Consider the following 12012-nt stretch of genomic DNA (forward strand, 5'->3'; position numbering starts at 1 on the left):
TATTAAGAAGTGATATAGTTACAATACTGTTGTCAGGTCATTAAAGATTGCATATTTTGGTGTTAATTATATTTGTTATTCTCATCGGATTTTGTCTAATGCTTAGTTCGTTTCTGTGTTTGTTACATTTTAATGTTGCGTCGTTGTTCTCCTCTTATATTTAATGCGTTTCCCTCAGTTTTAGTTTGTTACCCCCATTTTGTTTTTTGTCAATAGATTCACGAGTTTTGAACAGCGGTAAACTTCTGTTGCCTATATTTATTTAAAAACCAGTTGTTGGCATAACACGGGTTATGTTCTTCTCATTTATGTTATGATGGTATGATACTTAACCCCTCACGGGGAGGATTGTGCCTGATATTCATATGATGAAGTAATAATTTTTCAATTAGTTTAATTGAAAGCTGGAGCTGGCATGTCAATTAACTGCTAGTAGTCTAATGTTATTTATGTATTATTGTCATTTTATTTATTTTCTTTGGTTATATCTTCTGACATCATACTCGGACTTCTCTTGAACTGAATTTTAATGTGCGTATTGTTATGCGTTTACTTTCCTGAATTGACTAGGGGTATAGGGGGAGGGTTGAGATCTCACAAACATGTTTAACCACGCCGCAATTTTGCGCCTGTCCCAAGTCGGTCCTCTGGCCTCTGTTAGTCCTGTATTTTTTTAACTTTTAGTTTCATGTGTATAATTTGGAGTTTAGTATGGCGTTCATTATCACTGAACTAGGATATATTTGTTTAGGGGCCAGCTGAAGGACGCCTCCGGGTGCGGGAATTTCTCGTTGCATTACAGACCTGCTGGTGACCTTCTGCTGTTGTCTGCTCTATGGTCGGATTGTTGTCTCTTTGGCACATTCCCCATTTCCATTATCAATTTTACTTGACCGTTGCAAGACTATTAGAAAAAAAGCCAAGCAATATAAAGGAAAAGTAATGGATCTAGAGAAAGCAATAGAAGAGGCAGAACATGATTGTAATGAGAGACGATCAGATAGCACCTGCCACGCAGCAAGTAGAAATGGAAGATGGTGAAATAGGCCCAACAGAATCAGAACAGTATGTTCATTTCAATCCAGATAGACCAACAGAACATAGACTGTATGATATATCCTGTGAAGTTGGAATAGAAGCAAGAACAGTAGAATTGACAAATCTTGCCAGCATAATAAGTGAGAGTGATTATTTTGCCATAATAAGAAACAGTAGGAATTTTTCTAACATGTTGTCACATTGATTAAAACAAAACATGAACCATTTCATGTATTTTTGACAGGTGGAGCAGGATGAGGAAAATCTGGTGTTGTCAGAGCAATATTACAAGCTTTACACAGGCACTTATGTTCTATTGAAGATGAGGACCCTGACGATATTATAATTCTTCTTTGTGCTCCTACTAGAAAGGCAGCTTACAATATAAATGGTCTGACTATTCACAATGCTTTCCAGATACAACCAACTAAAGAACTTGACCAGTCACTGTCATGTGATGTTCTAATATACACTTAAAATGATATACAGAAATTTGTCTCTAATTTTGATTGATGAAATTTCAATGGTTGGAAACAAAATGTTCTCTTTACTGGAGAGAAGGCTAAAAAAAAATCAAGGGAAGCAACTGTTTATTCGGTGGCGTGAGTATCATAGCTATTGGTGACTTTTTCCAACTCCAACCTGTATTTGACAGCTGGATTTTCAATGGTCTTAACAAAGGATTAACATGATTAATTTCTTTTCATGAACTTACTGAAATAATGAGACAACAAGTTGATTTAGAATTTGCTCGATTACTAAATAGTTTGAGACAAAATCAAATGACTGAAAATGATTTTGCAGTTTTAAGTACCAGGACTGTTTCAATCAGTGAACTAACATACAAAACTAATAAAACTCATTTGTTTGTTGAAAATGCTTTAGTGGATAATATTAATTTCCAATACATATCTAAATTATGCTTATCAAAAGCTTAAGTTAAAGCAGTTGACACAATTTGTTGGGATTTACCAGCATCTATAAAACAAAATTACTTAGTTCTTTACCAGAAAAACAGTCTGATACAGCCAAATTTGCAAAAGAAGTTGTATTAGCAATGGGATGGAATATGATCTTACAGCTAATATTGAAGTCACTGATGGTCTTATCAATGGTTCAATTGTGAACTTAAACTTATTGAATGCAAAACGACATCTTAAAGACCAAGTATCATATGGGTTAAGTTTGAAGATGCCATAATTGGTGCTAACAATAGAAGAAAATATTCACACATGGACTCCAATGTTTGACATTAAAAGGTAATTTACTTGTAAATATAAGACCTTTGAAATAATTCAGTTTCCTCCAGCAGCCGGAAAAACAATTCATAAATTGCAAGGAGATACCTTACACGAAGTTGTTGTTAGTATGTAATAAAAACGTAAAGGGAAAATACCACATATTCACCATATTGCGCTAAGCAGAGTAACATTGTTAACTTGATTACATATATTAGATCTCCATCAATACGCCTTAGCTGTAGCAGAGTGTGTTCGTCAAGAATTACACAGAAATAGAACAGATGCAACTCTACAGTTGTGTTTTAAACCATTGTATAACTTATTATTTAATTATTTCAACAACTCAAGGGGTGTGCATGTTCATTTTAGTTATCTGAAATCAGACCCTAACATTGTGGATGCTGCTATTATTAGTATTGCTGAACCAAGATTTATTTCAACAGATGAAAAAGATGATTTTTATGTACCTTGTTTTGAACCAATAATTCGATTAGACCAAATGCAAACACACTTTAATACAATACCACCTCATTGTTTGGTATTATAATATCGAAATAATTGTATTCTTCACAATACAGTCACTTTCTCAACTCCATATTTAGAGTTTGTAAAAACGGATAGCATATTACCCAGCAAAGGTCTTCTTCAAGTTTTCTTTGTTTACAAAGCACCAAACTGCAAGTTGCAACTACTGAAAGATACTTTCCTTGTAGAACTTCTTTCTGATGTGTACTTTTAAAAACATCCCCAAAATATCATAATTGCAGACTTTAATATTGATTTAAACACTGGAAACACTTCTTTTTCAAAGTTCATGAGATATTCATTTTGCTGTTGACAAATTATGTCTAAAACTACTGCATCCTATGGTACATTGTTTTCCTTAATTTTGATAGTAAAGTTAAATTTGGAACAGATGTTCTCGCTTCCTACTGGTCAAATCATAAAGTGATTTATGTAGCCATTGAAACGCAATGATTCAGTGTTATGATTATTTATATGCCAAAACCAGCTTCGTTTGAAACAATGAAAATTAAACCCGCTGAAACACATATGCGATTGCTGAAAATGCAACCTCACATATAAAGGAGTGTTTTATTAAGGAACAATGGGTTTCCACTCCAATAGATTATCCTATTCCTAAGAAGGAATAGAAATGAGTTAGCTTCAAGACTCCTGATATACAGTATTACCTGTATATAAGAAAGCTTCTTTACAAAGCTTTCTTCTTTATATTTGCACTGGATTAAGGGTAGCAGAGGTAAAGAAATTAATGTTTATAAGTGTATTATTTTGACTTCCATAAAGAAGAAAGACCCAAATAAGGGGGAGAACAGGACTTAAAAAGTAATCTCATATGCAGACTGTTATTGTCTTACATGAAGTAATACATATTATTAATGTTCTTAATTAAAGCAGTACTTTTGACTATTTAAAATAAGAATAAAAACTTCAGCTTTGATAAAAGCTGAGCAGAGCTAAAAACAAATAATAAAAACCATGCTTATTATGCATTTGATGAAACTAGTTTATATTACATAACCAATTCCTGTGTTTAAAAGAATGCCTATTCTTAGATTTTTAGCTGATTTTTTTTCAAATTGAATATGCTTTAAATTTCTTATATTTAACAAAATTATTATTTTAAAGCATTTATGAATAGATATTTTATACCTATGTGAACCTATTTAATGAGTTTTATATTATGTAAAATATGACTTAGCCTTTTTGTAAAAAAAACATTATGCTTTAGTATTACTCTTGTAGCCTTTATTTGTAAACACAGTGTCTCAAATATTTATAGGCTACATGTAGGTATTGATCGATTTGGTAATTTTACTGTACATCAATATGTAACACTTAAACACACTGTTACACTATTATATATCGAATGTTATCTTTAAGAATGTTTGACTTAATAAAAGTGTTTTATGATGTAATTGATCATCGAACAGTAATTTCTTATGTTATCTTGAAATATTTGAGTATATTTATACGGAAAAGTGAAATGCCGATGCTTATAAAACTGTATACCAATAGTTATCAAGGGTACCATGATTATAATTCAGTACGCCAGACGCGTGTTTTGTCTACATAAGACTCATCAGTGACGCTCATATCAAAGTATTTATAAAGCCAAACAAGTACAAAGTTGAAGAGCATTAGGATCCAAAATTCTAAAAAAATTGTGCCAAATACGGCTAAGGTAATCTATGCCTGGGATAAGAAAATCCTTATTTTTTTCGAAAAATTCAAAGTTTTGTAAACAGGAAATTTATAAAAATGACCACATTATTGATATTTAAGTCAACACCGAAGTGTTGACTACTGGGCAGGTGATACCCTCGGGGACGAAAATTCCACCAGCAGTCACTACAAACCATTAAAGTCTGAAATGGCCTATATCTGTACTCGACTGTACTGATTTTTACTCGACCAGTCTGAATTGGTCTGACTTTTACTTGACATTACTCGACCCCAGTCTGAACCATACTTGACTGTACTGAATCGTACTTGACCCTTATCTTTGCCGTTGAAAATAGTCTGAACTATTACTCGACCAGTCTGAAACAGTCTTAACCCATTCTCGACATGTACTCGACCTATTTTTCCAGTCTAAACCATACTTAACCAAAGGTCGGAACAATACTCGACCAGTCTGAACCATACTAGACCAAAAAACCTCTTCTTTTTTAACTGTTTAAATAAATTTCTTTTTAACTGACATATATAACAACAGCCAACAAAACTTATAAAAAATTGTAACCTTATAAAAGAAATATATCTCTGATTATATTTAGGATAAAAAATATATTATATATAACTTATATCAAAAAGGGATAAAATTTAATAAATAGATAAAATTGTTTTTCTGATTAATGGTGAAATATAAAATATAACCTCTGCTTGGGGGCAAACTCATAAATAAGATCACACCTGGTCAGAGGTATTAAATTCTAAATAACATTGATTCAAAATTGCAACATCCTGTTTAAATTAAATAACAAGGCCTTTCGAATATACATGTATGTACTAGACAAGTAATACACGAAATTAAGAAAATAGGGCTTTCTTTTTACTTGTAAAACACACATGTACTGAGGTAATTAGAACATATTAAAGTGCTTTATGTATGCCATGTTATTTTAACAAAAATATACTTAAATTAATTGAAATTTATTTTACTGTTACTTTGGAATACACTTCCTTTTTTAAAAAGGTTATCAAGGATTGCTATGGAAATTCTATTATCATGATAATATTAAATTCTTGGTTTAATAAAACAAAACAATTAAGCTCTCATTTTTTTTAAATTTATTAAGTTGTTTTATATACTATTTTATATATATCTTAATAAAAAAAAAACATTCACTGCATTATTACCTGAACTCAACTGACACCATAAATCTATACTAGGCTTAAGTTAATGGTGAAAATAGTCCAGTTACCATAAAATACTTCCGAAATATTCATAAAATTTTGAATAATATTGAAAATATTAGTACAATTCTTTTGTTTAAAGATTATTCGATAAGCTTGTTTTATTTATATTTTAAAAGTTGATATATATTATTATGTAAGTGTTGATTAATATTGAGTTGAAGTTATATTTTGATTGATTATTGTGAAATTTTAATTTCAATACTGTATTGAATACATTTCTAATTTCAAGTTGTTGTTCAAATTTCATTTTTATTATAAAAAAAATCCTAAATTGATAAAATTCAGTTGATAGATACAAAGAATAGGTCTAGGTTGTTTAAGACTTGGTCGAGTATGGTTCAGACTAGGTCGAGTATGGTTCAGACTAGGTCGAGTACAGTTCAGACTAGGTCGAGTACGGTTCAGACTAGGTCGAGTACGGTTCAGACTCGTATAAAATGGTTAAGTACTGGTCAAGTACACATTCAGACTGTTCAGTATGGTTCAGACTACAGTCGAGTATTATCAAGTAAATTTCAGACGAATTCAGACTGGTCGAGTAAAAATCAGTACAGTCGAGTACAGATATAGGCCATTTCAGACTTTTAATGGTTTGTAGTGAGTGGCATCGACCCAGTTGTTTAAATAGTTATCAAAGGTACCAGGATTATAATTTAGTACGACAGACGCGCGTTTTGTCTACATAAGACTCACCAGTGACGCTCATATCAAAGTATTTATAAATCCAAACAAGTACAAAGTTAAAGAGCATGACCATATGCTAATATCATGTTTTTCATTCCTTTGTTAGTAAATGTTTTATTGATATATACGTTTTGAATTTTGCTGACAACAAACAATTTAACCTTTGATATTTGATTTAAGATTGATAAATAGTTTATTTTGGTCTCCTTTATTTGCAACATTTAAGTTGCATAGATATCTAATTTTTCAACATAGTTGCACTGTATATGTATTGCACTCTTATTTTTCTTTTCAGACATGCTTCACAAAACCAAATTTTAAGATTACAAATAAATTCAGTTTTTTATCAGTTGATATGTAATACTGAATTTTGTCCTCCATTTCTTAACCTATTTTTATGCTATTGTAGTTTATCATAATAAAAGAATTACTGGTTACCTATTATTGTCAATATATATGTATTATACCTATTTTTTTTTAAAGTATACGCTCCATTGCATTTAACACACATATATATATAAATATATATATATATTACTCTACGCGGTCAAGGGTATTTATGGTGATATATATATACAACTCGTCTAAACACTAACCCAACAATGTTAGATCTGTAAATTTGCTTTCGCAATAATTTTGTTCTTTCCTTGCCGGGATTCGAACCAATGCTTCTGATATATCGTGATACCGAATCGCCTGCACTGTAGCCGTCCCGCTAGACCACACGACCACATGGGCTATATATATATATACATCAATTGAATTGTTTGTGGAACAAATATTTCGTTCCCACTTTTTTTCTCAAAAAATAAATCAGCAGAAAACAATATCACCATAAATACCCTTGACCGCGTAGAGTAATACCAAATATAGTTGTTCTATAACTCATCATAAGTGAGAAATCTCAAAATCAAATATTTTGTTTTAACCAGTCCATGAAATTTGAAAATAAGGTAAAGAACATTGAACATATGATCGACAGACATTTCATAACATAAGGTATCTGCATACAATACATGAAGCATCCATGTCTTCTATTTTCTGATAATAGATGTTTTCTTTAAATGTCAACTGTATCCTTTTATTGTTATAGTAGCCAATAATTCAACATTATACACATCAAGTAACCAGACGAGTATGGTTATAAATGAGGCTATTAATATTTTGATCAACATCAAACCAACAAGAATATATGAACTGTTTGTTTACAAGTTATAACTCTTCGCTGTCAAGTTATCATGTATTAGTTTGTGATTAAATCATTTCAAGGGGAACCATTAGTAATTAGGCCTAATAGGCCAATGTTTATTAGAATTAGGTTGTATAAGCATTTGCATATCTCATTTCCATGGAGAATATTTAGCCTCGCCCCTCAGTAACAGTCTAATGACTGAAACTAATATTGGCTTACATGTAATTGTTTGTGATTATATCAGTTTTGATGAACTCCTTATGTTAGATCAATGATATTTGGTATGCACATTTTTTTACATTTGCAAGTGCAATCTTTTGCTATTATCTTAGACATCATTATACTATCTAATATTATCTTGTATCTCATACCACTATTTATCATGTCAGTAAATACAGGTGAGCGACACAGAGAGCCTCTAGTTTATTATTATCTTGAATATTATTATTGATAAAGATAATCTGTAAACAGTAATAATGTACAGGAAAGTAAGACCTTAAAATAAATTAGCATGTCCAAAATTGTCAATTGACCCCTTAGGGAGATATTGCCCTTTATAGTAAATTTTTAACAATATTTATATATTTTTTTTAATTTTACAAAATATGTTCCAATGTAACTACTGGGCTATGTTATTATAGATAGAGGTAGTAACAAGCAACAAGGATGTTTAGTAAAGAATGATTCACTAACACTCACCATCACCAAAACGCAAAACACAATTTTGTAATGAATCCATCTGTTTCCTTTGTTTAATATGCACATAGACCAATGTGAGCGACACAGACTCTTTAGAGCCTCTACTTTTATATAGAACCATGTGGTGCAATTTCATCCATAGGCTCCTTCTAAATTATTAACTGGAAACCATATGTCTTAGGACAATAACGACAAAGCAACTGACAACTTCACATCATACAATCATTTCATACACAACATAGTACTGGGAAACTGACCTTGTTACTAAATTGTAACATTATTCACTGAATAATAATATGGAAGAAAGGGTCTACCTTTTGATGTGTTTTTTCCATGTCTTACAGCATGGGATCGATACCTCTGCTGTCGATCACAGAGTGTAGCATCAGGCCAGTAGTCAGGGCGGATTTCTTGATTTATATATTTTTTTTAAATTGTTGATAGAGTTTGTAACCATGGTTTCTACTCCCTCAGGCAAATTTTACTTTTGAAGGATTAGGCTATTTTTTAAGATCTAGGTTTAAATATTTTCAAAAGTTCCGGTTCCTATATATAGATCTGTCAACATGGCTTACACATATTATGCTTTGAGCGTTCCTGGTAAAGGTAAATACAGAAAGTATTACAAACCCATGAAATTCACAACGTGTTGTTTTAATTCATTTGTCTGTATCTGTTATAGTTTTCTAGATAATTATCATAAACTATGCAATTTGTCCCACAACAATGATGTTTTAGAGACATAACTCAAATGAGTTCATCTTGGTTTAAAAATTGACAAAGAGAAAATTTCGAAGGATAAAATGTGACTTTTTTGTTGAATTTTTAGAATCTAAGCATAAATTCAAGTTACTTATGTTACCTTTTAGACCATTTAATATCTTCTGAACATGTGTTTTAGTCCCTGTGTTCAGGGAGGTTTCTTCAACACCAGGACCGTTATTTCCATCAAATCTTACGACAATCTGCTCACAAAAAATTATAAAAAAAGAATTATAAATAAACAGTTGACAAAGAGGTAATGTCATGGGTTTTGTAATGTTGAGGATACATGTATAATGTCAATGCTGAAATTAAAAAGGCAATACTTAAAAATGTGACTATGCAAATCATTAAAAGTCAAAGAATCATGACTGAATCTGCAGTGCCTCTATGGAAAAGTGAAATGCCAATATGCTTATAAAACTGTATAACCATAGTTATCAAAGGTACCAGGATTATAATTTATTACTCCAGACGCGCGTTTCGTCTACATAAGACTCATCAGTGACACTCATATCAAAATATGTATAAAGCCAAACAAGTACAAATGTACCATTGAGTTATAAATAATAGTTCCATTCAAAATAACCTAAGCACATACTTTAACTTGTAAAATATATAAAAGTTCAAATGTTAATAATGCAAAATATTCAAAGTCGTTGTACCATTGATTGAACGGAGAACACAAACAATCTTTATTGAAATATGATGTACCAATGCTCATATATCTGCAAACAAAACCACTCATAATTCCCCCTAAATATATAAACTGACCCAATCACACACTAATACATGTAAACTATGCAACAGTTTCAAAGTAAATAGACCATGACTGAGGGGAGGGCAAACTAATCTCCATGGAATTATGATGTGCGAATGCTTATGATTCTCCTCAAACTGACATAATCACATACCAAGACATTTAAAGTAAGAAACAGATTCAAAGTCAACAGACCATGCTTGAGAGGGGCAGAACCCAACAATCTCTTTGACAATGGTGTGTGTCACTGGCCAAAAAACTGCCTACCAAATATAATTGTCCTACAGACTAGTGGTTTACCAACACTTAACAATATCACATTCTTATACATTGTTGATGGTGCTTTTTCACCTTACTAGAGATGAGACAAAAAACAATATATATTTCAAACATGAAAGCACAGCACATCCCTATCTCTTATCGTATTTTTTTTTTAAATGTATCAAACAAACAAAATTCATAACTCTGCTAAAGACAAGTAAACAATTTTGATGAAAAAAACTCAAGTAAATGTGTGGAATCGAAAAACAGATTCAAAGTTATACATCGGCATAACTGTAAGTGAATTACCTCTATCTGCAAGTTTACAGAATGAAGGACGGACAAGCGTAGTAGTTCATTTACAAGATGCCTACAATAATAGAAATAAAAGAACAAATAACCAGTGTCCCCCCGCATTGCACATATCTTATATTTCCAAGGGGCATCAATTTCAAAAAAATAATGTCGATCGTCCACCGTTATAGAACTTGCTCGAGATATTGCAGCTATTAGCCTATAGTTTAAGTTTTATAAACATCTGACACGAATTGTACCTATATGAGAGCACTAAGATGGTATTTTCTATAGATTTAATTTTTCTAAGAAGCATAGCTATTTAACAAAACAATGTGGATCGGCCACCGTTATAGAACTTGTTCAAGATATTGCTGATATTAACCTATAGTATAAGTTTTATAATAATCTGGTAAGAATTGTGCCCGCGAGAGCAATAACGAGGCCATTTTCGTACAATAAATTCTATATCTCCAAAGAGCATAACTCTTATAAAAAAAAACGTGAGAGTGCTAAAAATACCGAGTTGATGTACGGACGAACACACGGGCTGACGCAGAGACAGATTGCCGGTATTTTCATGTATCCTACAATGCGCTACGCAGAAGGCTGTTATACTTTATTCCAAAAAAGCAATACAATTTATAGGATACTATGGGGCATTCACATTAGTGTTGAGGGTTTTAATCGTTTTCAGAAAAGGGGATCAGACTTAAATACCGGTAGCCAGCCTATCCTGCAAGTTAGTAATCCAATGGAAAAAAATAACATTTCAACGAGGGCCCATATTGCTCATTTGAATGTGAGACAAAAAGACTGATGCAATTACAAAGCAAGTTGTCAGCTTTAATATTAACATGTTGAACAGTTAATTTAGGATGTGTTCTCAATTAATATATGTTTTATATTTTAGCACTTTGAACTTAATGGACATTGTCGTAAACAATAGTTTTGACACAAAGATTCATTTCATAATAGCAAATGGAAACTTTGAGAAAACTTTGAGAAAAGCCGACCGTGCAAGGGCTGTATAGCTTGTCAAAGTCGTTAAAAACTTCCATTTGTTGAAAACTTTCTTAATGTTAAAAAAATATGTATTCTGAGAATGATATTTTTTTTGCTAGGAATTAAAGGAAAATTGCTTCATACTATCTATGTCAGGTCTTTTAAAGCCACCTATACTGCATGGGTATTTTTTATGTTGAAGGCAGTACAGTTGCATATACATGCTTACATCCACTTCATGTCAGCTTTGGAGGATAGTTGTCTCATTGATGAGTCTCCTTATTATTTTTTTTTATAGTAAAACAACTTTGACAGGAGGAAACAATTTGGTATGCATATCATGCCTATATGAGCCAGTCCATGCGAAAAGGTACAAACAGTCCTTTTGATAAACTTTACAGGATACGTTATTAAAGTTTGTTATAATATTTAAAAAAAAATTTTACCCGAGAAAAAAATACATTAATATAAACATTCATAAAATGGTCAATTCTATCCCGAATTTGTCAATTAAAACATGTAAAACATGTAAAATCATTTGTTCCCCGGACTAATGTTATACTGACCGGAAACTTAAAAAATTACGACACTAGAGACAAAATGTCAATAATTTTCATCAGTACTACAGTTTT

General features: G+C 31.6%; 1 protein-coding gene across 1 annotated transcript in view; it reads right to left on the bottom strand.

The window, feature by feature from the left end:
- LOC139499383 (uncharacterized) overlaps window positions 1–12012 on the bottom strand; it is a 72153-nt gene that overhangs the window by 32192 nt on the left and 27949 nt on the right. The window contains exon 9 of the mRNA XM_071288065.1: window positions 9161–9263. Within this exon, the coding sequence (XP_071144166.1) occupies window positions 9161–9263 (103 nt within the window). The remainder of the gene's footprint in view (window positions 1–9160; window positions 9264–12012) is intronic.

The sequence above is a fragment of the Mytilus edulis genome, chromosome 12, assembly GCF_963676685.1.
Source record: "Mytilus edulis chromosome 12, xbMytEdul2.2, whole genome shotgun sequence".
Classification (NCBI taxonomy): domain Eukaryota; kingdom Metazoa; phylum Mollusca; class Bivalvia; order Mytilida; family Mytilidae; genus Mytilus; species Mytilus edulis.